This window comes from Mastigoproctus giganteus, chromosome 4 (genome assembly GCF_048544385.1).
Source record: "Mastigoproctus giganteus isolate SK-2022 chromosome 4, ASM4854438v1, whole genome shotgun sequence".
NCBI classification, from domain to species: domain Eukaryota; kingdom Metazoa; phylum Arthropoda; class Arachnida; order Uropygi; family Thelyphonidae; genus Mastigoproctus; species Mastigoproctus giganteus.
In genome coordinates, this window is record NC_143578.1 from 114,824,222 (window position 1) to 114,843,532 (window position 19,311).

The 19,311-nt window shown below is 35.9% G+C and overlaps 1 protein-coding gene across 1 annotated transcript in view; it reads right to left on the reverse strand.

Annotated features, from left to right (window-relative positions):
* Positions 1-464: 464 nt before the first annotated feature.
* bic (bicaudal) overlaps positions 465-19,311 on the reverse strand; it is a 156,359-nt gene continuing 137,512 nt past the window's right edge. The window contains exons 5-7 of the mRNA XM_090371739.1: positions 10,091-10,183; positions 2,473-2,529; positions 465-656 (exon numbers count right to left, since the gene is read on the reverse strand). Of these exons, the coding sequence (XP_090227865.1) occupies positions 610-656; positions 2,473-2,529; positions 10,091-10,183 (197 nt within the window). The 3' untranslated portion in view covers positions 465-609. The remainder of the gene's footprint in view (positions 657-2,472; positions 2,530-10,090; positions 10,184-19,311) is intronic.

The following is a 19,311-nucleotide window of genomic DNA, read 5'->3' on the forward strand; positions in this document are numbered from 1 at the left end:
CAATAATTATCTGACATACTTTGAGTCACAAAATTATGTTGAACAACCTGTATTACAAAACATTCAAACTCAGGGGCGGGATTCAAACATTATGTAAGCAGGATTTCACATTTCTAAAATAATTCTTGTATGAACTGTAGTGGTTTTTGATGCTTATGTCTATTACGAGGAATATCCCAGATTTTCTCATTCATTTATTTACATTTAAAATAACTTTCTAGTAATGAATGAAAATAATTTAAAAATTGAGACAAGAACAAAGAAATTATTGCATGTGGTTACTTCAATTCAATCTTATGTTGCCACCAATAAACATGAAACTGATGTTTAATTAAATACACACAAAAAAAAAAAAAAAAAAAACCCAGATTTTTTCTTTTTTTTTTTTTTTTTTTTTTTTTAATTTTAAGCTTTAGTAATGGACTTTATGTCCAATAATTACTGTTAAAGCCAAACAGTAACACTTAATGTACAAACTGTTTACTACAATTTATCAAGGTTTACATGCCAATGCATAGCGATGTGGTCTGCATCATCCATCAAACAGTGATTAACCATCCAGAAGAAAACTTTGAAAGTTTTATTCCCTTTGCACATTACAAACCATGGCTACACTCCTTCTGATTTTGATGGTTCGTCAAAGTTTTCTACCAAATCTGGAAAATAATAAAACAGTAATTAGAAAACATCTGCAGTTCATATACCAAAAGGTTTGTGCGTGCGCACACAATCAAAATAGTTATCCTAAAATCTAAAGGCCAGATACAGTGAAATGTCAGTATAACAAAGTCATACAGGTGACCACAATAAGAAAATTACAAGGAAATTTTGTTATAATGAAATGCAATAAAAAATGTCAGAACGATAGTCACATTTGCAAAAATAATTATGAAAAGAGAAACCTACTTATTAGATGCAATTCTTTTGTTTTTAATGAAAAATAACTAAATGTTTCTATGTTTATTTTCGACAAAAAAAAAGTACTTTTATTAATTCTGCTGGGGGGAAAAAATAAAATTAAAATACAGATTTCAAATTTATAAAACTGCAATAAGCACAAATGCTGAAATGTGAAGCTAGAGCATTACCAATTGGACAAAAATAAAACCAGCTTGCTATCAATCAATAACTATTTATGACATATGTCAATCAATGCATGCAATATAATTAGGTTTAACTTAATCGTGAATTTTTCCTACCTAATTCTGCGATAATTAAAAAACATTGCCAACATCGGGAGTTTCAGCTGTGTACAGTGAAACTCTCAAGTGGACATTACTGGATCAGAAGAAAGTGTCCACTTTGCTGAGTTCTGTGTAGCCAGTTTCAATAATTCGGAAAAATGAAATTCACTATCTGCTCACTCAGAATTTTATTATTATTATTATTGTAATGTTTCAATTCATTTTAATAAACAACACAACTTTTAGTGAACACATAATTAACTTTTAATAAAAATGAATATAAATGGCTTTGTTTAGAGCAGTGGTTCCCAACCTACGCTCTGCGGAGCCCTTAGGGCTCCGCGGCCGCTTCAGGAAAATAAAATAGCTAAAAATTGAATGAAATCAAAGAATTAGAAACAAATTATAAAACTAGAAATAACATTCTGAATAAAATTTTGCCAAGTTGAACTTTGGGCATTCTATAGTAGACGACGTTCAGTCATTTTGCTGCTATTAGCTTCAAAATTATTGTAGTACGAGATGAACAGATGACAAGGCAGAGTGGAGCACTGGCATGTCGTGCACATTCTGTTGCATGCCGTGTTTCAACGACCCTTCCTGGAACTGAATATCTGTGTGATTTCTTGGAACTGTACATTCGAAAAGTTTTTTGCCCATTCTCAACCCTTCTAGAATTCCTGGAATCCACTCGAAGCTTCTTACATACCATTATCTTGAAAACATAGGGTAAGCCTAAAGGGCTCCTCCATAGAAATTGATTCTAAAAAGGGCTCTGCGGGTCAAAAAGGTTGGGAATCGCTGGTTTAGAGCATTTCATTTTCATTATGGTTAATTAGATCGTTTACTAGTTTTAGTCCATATTCATCATTTTTGCTCACAGAATTTTTTAATGCAGTAATTCCCCCCCCCCCTCAATTTTTAAATATCTGCTTACAGCAAAAAATTTAATTTCCTAAAAAATCAGCACACAATAATCACTTATTGCTCCAAATTATCTAGCGATTAAAAATATCACTACCCCCCTAGTGAGTTTCTCTTGCACTTCAATCTATAATGGGCAAACTGAAATCCCTATAATAGAGCATTCTGCTTGCTCATCCTACCTGCAGGTAGTCAAGGCTTTCATTATACTCTTCACAATTTTCTGTAAATAACAAATACTCAGTTGATTTTAAAATTTTGCGTTAAAGAAATTTACTTAGTTGCAAAACCTTTTCGTATGCCACAATAAATAAAACTTTTAAAATCACAATGCAAAATTATAGATTAAATTTTGGTAATTTACCTGGAACTTCTTCCTCCTCTTCTTCAATTGCAGTGTTCGTCTGTTCTGTGCTGGCACCTGAAAAACATAACCTGCCCATTAATGTATGCCAGTACATGTAAATCAAGGACATAAGACTCTCTAAAAATTTTAAATGAAACCATTCTTTTAGAATTCTATTTTAATTTCATTTTCTATGAATACATTTAAAAGCAATTTTAAGTCTTCAATTTCTGTAGTTGTTCTAGCCATCCTCCTCTGACGTGATTTTCTTCCACAGGAGTGCCACTGAGAGGATGTTTTCTATTCGTTGCACCATTCTTGATACACGCTTGAAACTGTGGTGCTTGAACAGTTCAGGAGAACTGCCGTTTCACAGATACTTTGTCCAATGATTTTCATCAACCGGTGAAATACCACCACTTTGCTTATTGGAGGCTTGAAGTGGTGAAACCCATGTTTAGTCTCTAGAGCAAAATTTCCAGCACCCCCCACTCCCTCCCCCATACTTCTCCTTCAACCCATGCACTGTACTAAGTACTATAGGTTTTGATACCTTTCGTGTTTGGGGTTTTCATAAAAAAAAAAAAAAAAAACCTACTACCACTTGCACCTACTACCATGCCACATTCGAAGTCCATTAGATCACTCATTTTTCCCATTCTTGCTATGGTTTGTACACTTAACTGATACTAGAAAGGTTGTTCTGCTGCATTTATATCCATAACCGTGGTCATGTGACTTGCAACGTTGTGGGACAGACTGTGTGCACAGCAGGGGTGTACCTAATAACGTGGCAGCAAAGTGTAGATGCAAAACGCATAAATTCAACATGCATAACTTACTATAAAAATATCTTATCCATTATTAAAACAAAATTCCTTTTACTGCCAAAACCAGAGGCCATCAAGAAGTTAATGGTCTGTATCTCTTCTTTTATACTATAATACAAGCAGGATAGGCACAATGAGAATACATCCCACTTCAATAATAGAAATAAACCATTATTTTTTTGTCAGAAAAGAAAATATATACATGTGGACAAGGTGTACAAGTACAAGATATGCCTTTGAACACTGATTCCAAATCTGTTTTCAGTTTTTCTCTAGTACGTCTAGTTTTTGTGATGAGACACATTACATGAACATGATGTGACTAATCGAGAGTTTAGTGTCAAACAATGTTAACTACTAAATTGCATTTTTTTTTGTGATAACTTTATTTACTTTATACAAATAACAATGCATATCATATCATGGAACTGTATTAGGCTGTAAGTACATTTCTGGTAAACCAAGAAAATGTTAAATGACTTTTTTTTGGTCAATTACAAAAACATCAACTACAAAATGATTTTGTAGTTAACACTGTTTGACACTAAACCCTTGAAATCATAACACTCATATACCTATTCAGCCAACCCACATAAATACAATTATTATTTATTCATTGTTGTTTATATATTCATATTGATATAACCATCTGAATATATATATATATATAAAAAGTCTAGGCAATTTGCTATACCCATTGCATAGAAGGAGCCAAAAGACTACAATAGTAAATGTTACTTTTATAATGTGAATATAAATGGATTCTCAGTAAAGAGACCAATCCTCACAATGACAGTATGCTAAGTCTAGTACCTCAACTGCATGGACTACATTCTTCAGAACATAGAACACAATGTGATAAAGGTGTGGAGGAGATCTTTAGTGAATCCTGAGTACACAACTGAAAAAGAGACATCAGAGCCAGAGCTCGTTAACCAAAGTGAGTTGAATGACCTCATTGTAGACAGCCCTTTCCAAAAATAAAGCTGAACTTCTTTCCTCGAAACTGAAGTAACAGTTGGATAAGAAGAGTAGGTCTCAATATCACAAGGGAGGGATATTCTTTACAGTAAACAGTCTGCTCCAATACTGCCTTGATGACAAGCAAGTGTTTAAGGGATTGCCACAAGTACACATTACATTTGAATGATCGACCCCTCACAATGAAGCCCGAAAGGTTTTCTCTTGCATAACAGGAACCTAAAGCCATCCATCCCCACTGCCCACTCTGATCATCCAAAGGAGACAAACAGTAACATGAAGATATTACTTGAAGCAATTCAAAATGGAATATCTGTGTGACCTAGAGGTCACTGATATATTAATGGACATGCAAGAAAGGGTCACAAAATATTGTTTTCCTAGGCCTATGGGGCAGCCAAACTACTGCAGACAAAATTAGGCGAGGTTGACATCAAAGAAAGATATAGCAGCCAGAAATAACTAGTGTGCAGTATACTGTAATACAGACAACATTGTTTGTATTACAGTGCAGGAAGTAAGAAGTCTGGTTCCTCCAAAGTGTATCAATTATAGTCTGAAGACGGTGTTCGGCAAGAATCCTGAAAAGTCACCTACTATCAAATTAGTGTAGTATTCAGCTTGTATTACATGAGTTTAACCAAACTTATTTGTTAAAAATTGTCACGTGGTATAAGTGTTATTTTATTATTATATATACAGTATAAATTTTACTAAGTGAAGTGCTAATAAAGGAATATGACAGACGGTGTACGAGTGCTGTACAAGAACCCCAATAATAAACCCAAGATAGGAGGGAAAACGTGGAAAAAGAAGAGATAAAAGTCATCCTATACACTGATAATACCACTAACATCCATATTAGAGAAGCATGCCCAAACCAGACCTATTGTAGACCGAACACTTAAAATGACATTTAACAAGCCCAACAAAAATCTAATTGTTGTTGTTGTTATTTGGTTTTTAGGAGCATTAGCAACTAAGGCCATATTGCTCTGGGATATGCGGTGGTCATAGGCTCGAACCCTGGTTTAATCAAGAAGCGTGTGCTGCTCCTGCTCACCTGGCTATGGAGGCGTCAAAAGCTGATTACTGATTAATTTAGACTAGAGTCCTGCATCGGGTCGGGTTACCTGCACTGCGGTCAGGTGTTCAAAAATTTTTCGGTTTGCAGCTGAATGGGGGTTCCAGTTTATGAATGAAAATACAAAACTTGGAGATGTTCTTGTTCGATGTCTGCATTATCTCTGATCATGTCGTTATTATGTTACTATATATTATACGCTTTTGATTATGAAATTTGTACTTAGTGCTTGCAATCAGAAACTGAATAGACACTAAAAATGAAATCTCTCTGCACAAAACAGAAAGAAGAATATCATTCAAAGTTTCCAAAAAAATTACAGCTTAAAAGAACAAACTTAGGGTTGCATTCACTGTGGTGATTTCATTGTACATACAAAATAATCTTCATTTTCATTTTTTAATTTTACCAAAATTATTTTTGCGAAGTGTTTGTTATTTGTTTTTTTTTTTTTTTTTTTTTTTTTTTTTTAAGAGCATTAGCAACTAAGGCCATATTGCTCCGGGAATATGTGGTGGTCATTTCCTGACTTTTCCGCATCCTCCGTATTCAGTGGTGACGGGCTCGAACCCATACGAAGTGTATACTTGATTTGAATTTTTATGGTGCATTCGCACCTTGGGGTATGATGTGCCAAATCCCAGGATATAAAGATAATGGTATTGAAGATATAAAACAATTGAATATACAATTAAGATTAAAAGAATAGAGTACTCATTTAAGGGAGAGGAAAAAAATGGATAAATTATCAAGAAAAATCGGAGCTGAAATTGAGGGGGGGGGGGATAAACAGTGGGTGTACTTCCCACTGTGAATGCCAACTGTAGGTTTGGCTGATGATGTGCCCTGTGCATATTATACAGTATCATCCAGGTCAATACAGCAGGTAACATTTTAGGGCATACAGTTTTGTCTGGTCTTTGCAAAGTACATTTATCCCCATGTGTTGGAGATATATGGGGGGGGGGGGTAAATCTTGCCTTTCTTGACAATAGTGCCAGTGCAGCAAGCAAAAGTTTTTCAATCTGAATTTCTAATCCTAGAAAAAAGAATACAGCTGAAGCTGGAAACTACTGATGCCCTTTTTCTGCACTGCAACTTACTAAAAAAATTCATAAAACAAATTATACTATGAATTTTTCATTTTTTCAATTTATTTTTTATTTTAATGTATTACTAGGGGGGCTTCACCCCCTGCTTGCTGCACTCGCTTCTTTTGATAAAGTAAAATAAAATACTCACAGAAACTTTTGACACTGTGTGTGTGTCTCTTCCTCCGCTATGAATACATAAATACGTTACATATGGAAATCAAGAATAGTACCTTGTGGTCACATTAGATAAACATAACATGTGACCACACAAACAGAAAACTTGTTTTAACAGAAGCTTGTTTTACCACAGTAAAACAAGCTTCTGTTACGTATTTTAGTATTTGTTACATATTACCATGTAACCCGCATCTCTCTTCTCCCGCTGGCTGAATAAATATTACTAGGAGGAAAATTATTTTAACGTATAGAAAGATACATATACAGCAATACCCCGCATAGCACTGATAATTGGTACTGAAAAGGTTCCGTGTTATGTGAAGCTGTGCTGATTGAGGTATAATTATAATGGGTTTTAATTGAATGCATACCAGAGAAGGTCTATAAACAAATTATAACAAATCTATGAACAATTTGTGCTTGATAGCCAATTAAAAGGATGTGAATTAAAAAATATTACAAAAATTGTATTAATGAAAAGGAAACATGAGAGATGAGAAAAAAGCTTTATTGTTTATTTAGGTATTTCAATAAAAAGTCTGGTGAAGTTGTCTCTTCTTTTTCCGGTGCACAAGTCTTTGTAGCATCGAATCCAGTCTTGTAAAATTTGTCGTATTTTGATGCTATGTTCAACATCTGGATCTCCATTTATAATCGCATCACCGGCCATGTCAATCCCCAAAAAAAAAACTTCTCCAATTCTTCTGCTGAAAATTCTTTTGGTGCCACTTCAGAATTGTTTTCCTTTTCTTCATATGCAGTTTATTCATCAATTTCAAGGACAGTTGCATCATCTAAGTTATTTGCATGCAAGTCAATGCAGTTACGTACATTGGCAGTGTCCAAAGTTTCGAATCCCAAGTCTTTACCGATCTTCACAGTGTCTTCGGTAATTGTCTGAATGTGTGATTCAAAACCAGTGAAATTATTTGCCAAATGGGGCAAATCACGCTGCCAAGCAGAATGCACGTTGTTGGCAGTGATTTCTAGCCAATATGCAAATATATTTTCGATCGTATTTAAAGGGGTAAAAATAAATTATGAAATGAAAAGCTTGAAAAGCTATCATGTCGTCTCATCAGGATGGAATTAAGAATACTGAACACTGTTGCACGTTGCCACTGACTGCCCGAGGGGAGCTATTCGCATATGTGCACGTGAGACAATAGAGTTGGCACTGCAGCATATACGTAGAGTATGTGTCTAGGCTATTGAATGAGTATTAATATGTACAGCAAATTTTCGACTTAAACTTAATTGAAAACCGTGTTATAGTGAAACCCGTGCAGTTTGAAGCCATGCTAAGCGAGGTATTGCTGTACAATAAAATATTAATAGTATCAATTAATTTTCATTTTAATAAAATAAATAATAAAAATATTTATAAATCTATTGTTCGTATTTATAATATAAATACAGGTGACCCCCCCCCCCCCGCTTAATGCTGATAATTCGTTCTGGAAAAACAGAGTGCTCAGTGAATCAGCGCTAAGTGAGTGCCGTATTCCTGTAATGTGACATGTATTTGTGAGTCACAGCCTATACCACCACAACTCACAAATAATAAACGGCAGTGAAAAGAAGCCAAATCGGGCAAAATATTTAATACTAAAAATCTGTACATATAAAATATTCTCCGTTACATTTGTATATAATTATGTGGTAAGTAACTACATTACATATCAAAATTAAACTTAAAATGCCAATTAAAATCATGAATCTATTAATCCGATGGCCCTGGGCTGTTGAGTTTTCGTATCTTTGATCAATTTTGGGATGTACTTTGGCCCTCTTCCTAGTAAACTAAAAGGGGTTTTACTTTAAAATTCCCCACAGCATTACCACTCAACAATTAAGTCAACCGATCCTTTGCCGCTTTGAAGCCTGGCATGTTTTTTTCTCTTTCTTTTGATATGAAACTTCTTTTAGGCATTCAAAAACTTGTTGAAAAGTATAACACCTCTCTTCAATAATTTTAAGTTCCTTTTTTTGAAAGTTGACTCCTCCTTCTTGATTTGAACTTATGGCTTCTCCCTGAATTTTAAATCTATCGAACCAGCCCTAACTAGCTTTAAATCGTTCCACATTTTTATTTTTATTTTTTTTTAAGGTGAGCTTTCTTCAGATCATCATATAGGCTAATCGCTTTTTATTTAATAATATTTAACTTAACGGGATTGTGTGTCGGATATTATCTTCAATAAAATTATTTAGAAGTCTCTCTATTTCAATTATAATAGGGCCTAGCCATAACCAATTTAGTTGCTTGCAGTGGAACAGCTGGCTTTCTCACAGTTGAATCTGACAGTCCTAAATGATCGAACACATCCACTTGTCATTGAAAGGAATCTATTTGTTTCAAAATATATAATTTAATTTTCAAATTCAGTCTTTTTCTTACCTTAGTAGGCTTCGTACCACATCCAGACGTTGCTTTTTATTTCGTATCCGCCATTATTCATCTTTGAAAATGTAATCGTGTTGCATTAATTATTATATGTTCGAGTAAACTGTCCATTACCTAACACTGTACTGAGTGATGGCTAGACTTCAGATAAATGCATATAACGCAATTGCAAGCAATATACTTGGATAATTTTTTAAAATGTTGATCTCGGAACTATGTAACAAGCCACCATAGTGCAATTAAATTAGCGTGGAAGAAAATTTCATTGAGAGTGGGAAACTTTTTAATGCTGTTTTGCTATTCATTTTCAAGCTATCGACTACAGCAGATAAAACGTTTTCATTAAATATGCCAAAAATTTAATGTGTGGTGGTTAAAAGAGCACTATAGTGAGTTGTGACAGCGTAATAGCGTAGAGGGAACTGCATTATAACAAGGTCCTGCTGTAATTAAAATAAAACTAAATTTTAATTTTAATTAATTACCGACATCCAGAAAATATTCTTAATACCTTTTTTCCTCCTGGTCAGGTATACCAAGCAACTTTATCTGATTTAAAGCCCTGTGAAGCAATTATGAATTTTTGCCAAGCAGAAGGGCTAACTGCCCCATAACAGACAGCATCTCCTTCATAATAATAATAATAATAAATGGACTTTTGTGCAAATATTATTACCATAATTAAGTATATAACCATGATAATTAGTTATGCATATAAACTGACTAAATGTTATTTGAATTAACATAATATACTAACTTGGATTGGTAATAAACTAAAAAAATTAATAAAATTGTCATATTTTGATATAATTAAATTATGAGACACACACACACACACGAAAAAAAAAAAAAAAAAAGAGAGAGAGAGAGAGAGAGAGCAGTGTATTGTAGAAAGAAATTAATCTTTGTACAATACAATACTTCACAGCAAGGAAATACAAATACACACAACTTATGGATAGAGAAATTTAAAAGAAAAATACCAATTGTAAGTATTAAGCTTTTTTTTTTTCCCCTTTTAACTATACTTAATTTCAAAATCAAAATTAAATAATATACGCACCTGTTGAGCTTTGAATAGTTGCCAGTCTCTTGAGATGTGTCAGACTCTCAGCACCTAACTGATTTAGAATACCAGGTAACATCTCGGTAATTTCTAACGAATAAAAGAAATGTGATACTCAAAAACCTTATGGAGGGCAGACACACAAAAGTACACGACATTATCATAATTATCATGTCATATAATCTGCACATAAAACACACACACACACACACACACCACACACACACAGAGAGAGAGAGAGAGAGAGAGAGAGAGAGAGAGAGAGAGAGAGAGAGAGAGAGGTAAGTTAAACCATTAAACAAAATTCTCTGAATTTTCTAACAAGAGTATGCACACTTGGATCAGTTGCTACCTAAAATTAAAAGAAATAATATGACCATTCATAAATTCTCACCCCTACCCCCAACATACCATTATTACTGAGATCATGAAACAACAATTCTGTGGTCAACCTCAGTTTCACAAAATTAAGCTCAAAATACTAGGCGCCAAAACGAATTTTGCAGTGGTGACTGAAAAATTCATTTTGGAACTCAATATTTTAAATTTACTCTTGCAGAATGTACCTGACCAGAGAATTTCATGTTTTGTTATTTCATATGTTCTCACAAATAACATGAAACTTTTGACAAAGATACAGCTACACTGTCACCAATAACAATGAATGGAAACTCTGCAGCAATTATATTTAGCTTTTGTTATGCAGGATATACATAAAGTTGTAGAACTGAATTCACATCATGCAAGTAGGCTGAAAAATTTTATGCTTACTTATCAACTCAACGAACTTTTCAGAATATTAGCATTAGTAGAGGTATATCATGCAAGTTTATACAGCATCAGCCAAGAATAAAAAAACACTTCCCATTTCACAAATCCATTCGCTCCAAAAGTCTGTCCAGGTCTTCCTTGAATTTATTTAAGCTATCAACTTCCCTTCCCAACAATATATGGTAGTTTGTTTCGGTGATCAACAACATGCTTTGCTAAAGGCAAATTTCCACACATGAATTCTACAACTACCTTTCCTCAATTTGAATTTATATCCCCTCGGGTGCATAATCTGAGCAAGAGGAAAGCATCTTATCAGCACTGAGCCTACTCAAACCCTTACACACCTCAATCAGATCACCTCACAGGTGCCTAGTCTCCAGTTGCTGCATCACAGAACTTAAGCCTTTCTTGGCACAAATTTTTTTTTTTCAAGGTGTGGCCTGACCATCGCCTTATACAAAGGGAAAATCACCTCCTTATCCCTGCTAGCAAAATTCCAGTATATCACCAACAAGGCACCACGAACTGCTCTGGCAGACTGTCTGCACTGCTCAGAAAACTTCATATCTGACTGCACAGTTAATACGTTACTCTGGGGTTACTGCTACCCATATGCAGTACTTTGCATTTGTCAACGTTAAACTTCAGTTGCCACCTCTCAAGCCCATCTTTTCTAGATCCCGTTGCAGTAGCATATTGTCATTACTGCCATTAACAACCCCGCCACCCTTCGTATTCTGCAAACTTCGACTTTAAGCTCGATATACCTTCATCAATATCATTGATAAATAAAGAAAACAACAATGGGCCCAAGAACAAACTCTGGGGGACTCCACTAATAACATTAGTCCATGAAGAGCAGCATCCATCAATTATTACTCTTTGTCTTCTCCCACTCAACCATCGTTTTATCCATAGCAGCCACTTGCCCTTAATGACATAGTGCTCCAGTTTGTGCAGTAGTCTTACATGTAGAACAGTATCAAAAGCTTACCTAAAATTCAAGTACAGTAATACCCCGACTTACGCTACCCCGACTTACGCGAACTCGGAGTTACGCGGTTCTTGATTTTTTCGTTTGGCAACGCTGCCGCCCACTATCTTCAAGGTCGTTTTTCATATGTTATCGATATACGGTGCGACGGCGGAGAATGAGAGCGAAAGATGAACAAAATTTAACTTTGCTGCTTTTATGTTTTTTATATATCAGTGAAGGGGAAACACATTCCACCATAATAACGTAAAAACCAACACAATTCCAGCTATCGGTATAATCGCAAATACAATTAGATCGAGTTTACTACCAGTTTATAACAGATTTCACTAGCAGAAACGCAACTGGATTTTTATTGTTTTATGGTAGTAACCCCTAGAAATGTGAGGTGTTAATAGTGTATCTCTGCCTTTATGGTGTTGTTTATTCAGTTGCTACATGCGCGCAGCTTTGTCAATGTGGCTCCTCGTTTTGTAATTGCGCTTTATTCCCTAAAAATGAGTAAAATACTTAATTAAAAGGTGTGAAAAGGAAGCGTCCTGGTGAAGACACTGCAGATTCAGAGAGAAAAAGAAAAGCAATTATCGATAAACAGAGGCGGACTGGGTCAAAAATTCTTACCCGGGAAAATTTATAGTGGCCTCATACTATGGTTTATGGCCAAAATCGCACTGGCCCACCGGGGTTACACTGGCCCCGGTAAGGCTTATGGCCAGTCGGCCTCTGTCGATTGAGAAAAAATATGAAATTGTGAAACGCTTTGAGCGAAATGAAAGACCATGTGATATTGCACGTGCTACAGGCCTAAATGAAGCAACGGCGAAAAGCACATGACAATTGCAAACTTGACAGTTTGAAAATTGAAAATGGCTCAATTGTAAAGGGCTTAAAAATTTTAGAAAACATAGACTCCAACGAAGAACGCGTTATAGCTACAAAGCAAGGAATAAAAAAAATTATTAGCTTGCTACGAAGAAATTCTGCGTGAAAAAAAGAAGGCGCTGTGTCGTCAGACGAATTTGTTAGATTTTATGAAGCCATCGACATCGAAATAACTTTTTAACGTAAGTCATTTGTTTTTTTAATACATATTTTGTATTAATATGTATAAAGAACTGCAATTTTATTAATATTTTTCTTCTAAACTAGTGTTTTTGTTAGTCCTTGGTCCCAATTAAGTAAAATTTATATGTATTTATATGCAAATTTGTACCCCGACTTACGCGAATTCGACTTACGCGATTTTCGTCGGACCCACCTATCGCGTAACTTCGGGGTATTACTGTATATGATATCAAAATTATTTTTTTGCATCTAGTTCCTTTATGATCAGATCATAGCATCCAATTAAATTGGCCATGCTTTGTCCTGCAATGCTTGTTTAACCGGTGACTCCATTATTTTCCCAGGAACAGAAGTTAGACTAACAGGTCTGTAATTACCCATGCCACCCTTTGTGAATTGGGGATACATTTGCACATCTCCAGTAGGTGAGGACCTCCCGTGAGTCCAAGGAGCAAAGGGAAGAAATCAAGAACTAACAAAGTAGTGTTAAAAAGACTAAACTTTGTGTTGTAGAAGAAGAAAAATAGTATCTCGAATATTTCGGCCAGCCAAATCATGCACGATATAAGATGTAGTGCTCGGGCAGTCTGGGAGTGCGTAACCCGAACCAAAAGTAGGTCCCCCGACACAGGACTGGACATACAACGCCTCATGTGTTTAAGTTATTAAAGGTATTATTTTTACCAATATGAAACTGAACAATGTCAACAAGAAAAATAAAAATAAAGATAGCAAAACAGTTAGCAAGATATGACAAGCAAAACATAATACCCCCAAAGTTAGCCAATCCCAAGTCAACACGACATAGGCTAGGGCATATATGACTATACATTATGTACAAGCCTGAATTTAAATAGATACCAACCGGCAATTACATTGTTAATATCAATATTGTCAAGTTTTTTTTAAATTTCATGATATTCAGTTGGTTTGGTGGTGGTTGTTTTTTTTTTTTTTTTAAGGAGCATTAGCAACTAAGGCCATATCGCTCCGGGGATATGTGGTGGTCATTCTCTGACCTTTCCGCATCCTCCGTATTTGGTGGTCACAGGCTAGAACTCCGGTCTAATCAAGAAGCGTGTGCTGCTTCTGCCCACGCTACAGAGGTGCCTATGATATTCGGTACTCTCCTAAAATGATGGTAAAGGAAGGCTGAAAGGAAACTATTAGCAAGAAGCTTATAATGGAGTAATTTGATATTGTCTAAAAAGAGATTGTTGTTATTACATATAGTGGCAATTCTGATGCATTGAGAGAGTATTATATTTTAATGCACTTTTTTTTTTTTGAAATCTTAGGACCTACAGCATCAAGTACCATTTATACTTTTTTCATTTAATTTTATTAAAACTTTATGTAATCTGCTTTTATTTTTCAGGTACTTTTCTGTCACATTCTTAGATGGAGGATCTAAAGCTCGAATGGACCTTTGCACAGCATTCCAAAGATGCTCCACAGGGTTCATGTCCGCCGAACAGGAAGGCCATTCCAATGTGGTAAACTGTGGAATGCTCTTTGAACCCTGTTCTGTCACCACAGCTCTGTGGGTGCATGATAACCATGAAGGGATGCAGATAGTCTGCAAGGATAGACACTTAATCTGGACAGTTCAGAGACGTGCCTAGATGTAGCAGAGGTCCCAAAGCGTGCCAGTTTAACATGCCCCAGACATTAACCAATCATCCATCTGCCTGAACAGTTCCTTGTTGACATGATGGGTGCCATAACTTCGTGCAGTTTCCACCAGATATGCACCCTCCCATCCGCTCGAAATAACTGGAAAGGGGACTCACAGGACAAGGAGACCCATCTCCAATCATCCAAGGTCCAGTGCTGATGTTCTTTCATCCAAGCTGAGGTGTAGAGTCCTGTGTCGTGGTTAGCAATGGGACTCTGGTGGGTCGGCAGCTCCCTTAACCTACTGCGGCTAATGAAGATGACCATCAGGTGATCATTAGCCGCAGTAGGTTAAGGGAGCTGAAACAATGCGAGTCAGACGTCGAAAGCCACGTTCATCCACAACCTTTCTCCACCCATAGCGCTGCCCATGATAAGATGTTATTCCAGAAACACTCTTGATACTGTCAAACGTAGATAGTGCGATTTCTGTACCGCCTCCACAATAGTGACCCATGTGTTGGGCACCCACTATAATCCCTCTTTCAAAGTCAGTTAATTCACGTTTATCCATACTGATATTGAATTACTGTCTATGTGAATGCAGTGTACCTATATATCTGCCAAGCGGTGGATTCGTCCACTAGCGAGAGAGGTGATAGCATCACGTTGCCCAGGAACCAGGTATCTCATGAATTCTGTCCTTTCAGTGTACTTATATATACAGTGAAACTTCCCTTTAACGGACAGCCATGGGGAACGAAAATGTGTCCGTTAGAGAGAAGTGTCCGCTAACAAGAAGTCTGAGGGAGAAAAAAAAAAGAAAGAAAGAAAAATCGTTAAACGTTTAATGTAAAATTAAATTAAAATATATACAGATTTTGCACAATATTTTTGTAAATAATATACATACAATTGTGCTATGCATATTATGACTTTATCTTAAGAAAAATGCATGCAGTAATCATTTATTTTCTTCTGCACCTTCTTCCGGCTGATAATTTTGTTTTCAACATTTGTTTGGGGTGAAGAAACCATCGAAAGTCGTTCAGTATCTTCTTCAGCGGCGAAAAACATTTTTAAATGATTGATTTGTATGAGCGCTTCTTCTATTTTCATCGGTAGTTTGTCGTTATTATGTTCTTCGACAGAATGACCTCCTTCCATTTCTTCATCCTCATGAGGAACTTCTTGAAAAATATCGATGATAATGTCGTTGATATCTAGAGCACCATCTTCCGTAGTGAGGTTTGAGTCTTTGTAGCCAGGGTCACTTGTAGCGGAAGTATCGTACATTATCAATAGATGTTGAAGTTCTTGTTCTTCTTGGTGCTCCACATTGCTGTTCACAACTTCAATTTTTGCGTTTGAGAAGCCAGACTTTACAAAACAGTTCACGACAGTTTGTTTTCTAATTGCGTTTACTTAAGAGGAAATCCAATGAATCGCATCTAGGATGCTGATTTTCTTTGCAAGGTCACTCGCACATGTTACATCGTTCATGTTTGCAATGAGATGTCTTAAAACACGTTTTCTGTAGTGAAGTTTAAAATTTTTTATTATCCCTTGATCCAAGGGCTGAGACTCTGCAGATGTGTTTGGTGGCAGAAAAATGATTTGAATGTTGGACAATTCAATGTGCGGGTGAGATGCAGCATTATCCATGAAAAGAATAATTTTTCTGTTTTGACGAATCATGTTTTGGTTAAGGTGACTTATCCATTCACTCATGATATCTTGTGTCATCCACGCTTTTTTTTATTAGACTTCCAGTCAACATCCAAAAGAGTCAACTTTATGCCCTTGAAACAACGAGGATTTTGTGGGTTTCCTATAACAAGAGGTTGTTCAAAGTCTCCCAGCATATTTGTACACAATAGTACAGTCAAGCGTTCCTTGGAAATTTTTCTGCCCTGGCACTTCATTTTTTAGACTCTGTGTTTTCAGGAAGAGCTTTAAAAAAACAACCCTGTTTCGTCACAGTTGTAAATATCCTTAGCTTCAAAATCACGACATAAATCTTTCAATTTGACGGTCCACTCTGTTACAACCCCAGTATCAACAGATCCACCTTCACCACTTACGGTTTTCCAAGAAATTTTATGCCGAGTTTTGAACTTGTCTAGCCATCCCACAGAAGCTTTGAACTCATTTACTCCCATAGATTTCGCAACCTCCAAAGCCTTTTTCCTAATAATAGGCCCATTAATGGGAATTTTTTTAGCACGTGCGCGACAAATTTGAAGTCCAACAGTTTTTGGGAATGATTTTTGACCCTGATCATTTACATGTTGCCAACATTGTTTGAGCAGTTCATTTTTTTTCTTTAGGATGTCGCTTACCTGCATCTTCCCGATTTTGAATTTTACAGCGAGATTGCGTACACTATTTTTTTGCCGATCATACGCATTAATGAGTTCGACTATCTTTTAAAGTTATATGTTTACGAGAAGACATTGTGCACTTCACACGACACTGAACAAAACTGAAACTGAAAAGACGAAAGGCCGACCATATTCCACCCTCCCTGCACACACCGAATTCATCAGAAGTTTTACACGTGCCTTAAAATTCTTGAAAAAGGGTTTAGAACCGCGATGTAAACCTTGATAAAATTCAGAGAATCGGAAACAGAAAATAAACACACGATTGAGGCAATACGTGGAAGAAACGTTCCTAGAAAAAGGGCCATGAGCTCGCCCGCTGTCCGTTATTGGGAGATCAAATTAAGTGCTAATCTAAACGAAACAGTGCAGATTGCCTGTCCGCGTCCGTTACAGAGAATGTCCGCTAGACAGAAGCTGCAAACACGTTAAAACCAATGGAGGTGAGTTGGGGAATTTGAAAATGTCCGTTGTAGAGAGATGTCCGTTAGGAGAAGTTTCACTGTATAGTAAAAAATGGATTTAAGGAACTGAAAAATGAAAATTTTATTTTATTAGACATGTTGTATTATAATGTAAGGTTAAGTCAAGTTTATTGAAGTTACACCTTTTTTTTTTGTCGTATTTTTTCAGATAAAACTGTGTTGTAGCATTCAGTTGCCTTTAACTTTGCTGCGTCTAATTTTGATGCAAGATCGCGAATAGTCATTCTCACAAAAATATTCAAGTGCTTGGTCAATTTTCTCAATGGCTTCCTTTAAGTCTTTAATTTTCAAACCCTTGTAACTGCATATATATATAGTCTGTTAGTTGTCAGATGGCACCAGCAGTTACCCCCTATCTCTGCTATATATATATGGGAGAATTAATATAATATAAAAGTGTGCATGTATATATATATATATATATATACATATATATATATATATATATACAGTAGGCCTTCGGTTTAAGGGACAAAAAAATTTCTGTCCTAAAGGAAAAATTTAGAGCCTTTTTTTTTTTCGCGAATAGAGCATGCTAAAAGGTTGGATCAATGAGTCAACATTATCTTATCATGTATCCGGTGTTGGGTTTGAGGTATTATGTCATCTAGGTGAGGGGGAAGTTAATAGAGGGGTGAGGGGGGGGGGGGGTGATTAGCAGTGTAAATCAACACTGTCAGTCTTCCAATGCAGTTAGTCCTATTCTATTGTTTATGTTTTGGTTGTTTTTGCGTTTTACGTAATTGTGATTTTTACACATTTAAAAATAAACATGTAATATTTATTTATCATTATGGCCTCGTGGGATAAAGAACTAAAGCGTAAGTTTGTTAACTTGAGTGTTGCACAAAAGTTAGAATTGACCGAAAGGCTTGAAGGTGATATAACCGTTGCACGTGTGAGCAAGATTTATAGAGTCAAAAAGCAAACAGTTTCAGACATTCGCAAAAATAAAAAAATAATAAAAAAACCCTAAGGAGTTTGCATTAAAATATGGTGTAGATGGTTGCTCCAAGACTACTTCTACAGCTGGTAGTAGAAAACATATGAAAGTGGCCGAAGATAAAAACCTATAGAAAGCAGTGTATAAGTGGTTTTTTCAGCAGCACTCAAATGGTGTTGTTAGAGATGTTGAGTTAAAGTCAGCTGCTGAACGGCTTGCCAAGCATAAGGGCCTAAAATTTCAGGGGAGTAAAGGATGGCTGTGGCGTTTTCCAAAGCACCATGGCATTGCTAATAAAAGAACCTGTGGTGAATCTTTAGGTGCAGATGAAGAACAAGTTGAAGATTTCAGAAAATATGTAAATGACTTCATTAAAAATGAGGGCCTCATTTTGTCACAGCTTTATAATGCTGATGAGACTGGGCTTTTTTTTTATTGTACGGGTGCTGAAAATATCCAGGCTTACAAGCATGAAACAAGCACCCCTGGTCGTGAGCTAAATAAGGAGCAAATTTCAGTTTTAGTTTGTGCAAATGCTGATGGCTTGCATTGGCTTAAGCCTATGGTAGTTGGTAAGGCAAAAAAACCTGGTGCTTTAAAGGATTTAACGAACCAGTTACCGGTGATATATTTCCACTCAAAAAACTGTCTGGTTTACAATGGATATTTTTTATTCCTGATGTGCAATGCTATCAGACAGATGTGCTGAAAATTTCTTCTCATGAAATAAATGCTGTTTTACTGCTAGATAATGCACCTGCTCACCCTAATGCTGAGAAGTTAGTTAGCGGGGATGGGAGAATTAAATGTGTTTTTCTGCCTTCTAACAATACTTCACTGATATAGCCTATGGATCAGGGTGTAATCGTTGCATGTAAGATGTATAAGAAGAAGTTTTTAGAAGAGGTGATGGTTGTTTTGGAAGAAACAGAAGAAGACAAGAGGCACCAGGACAC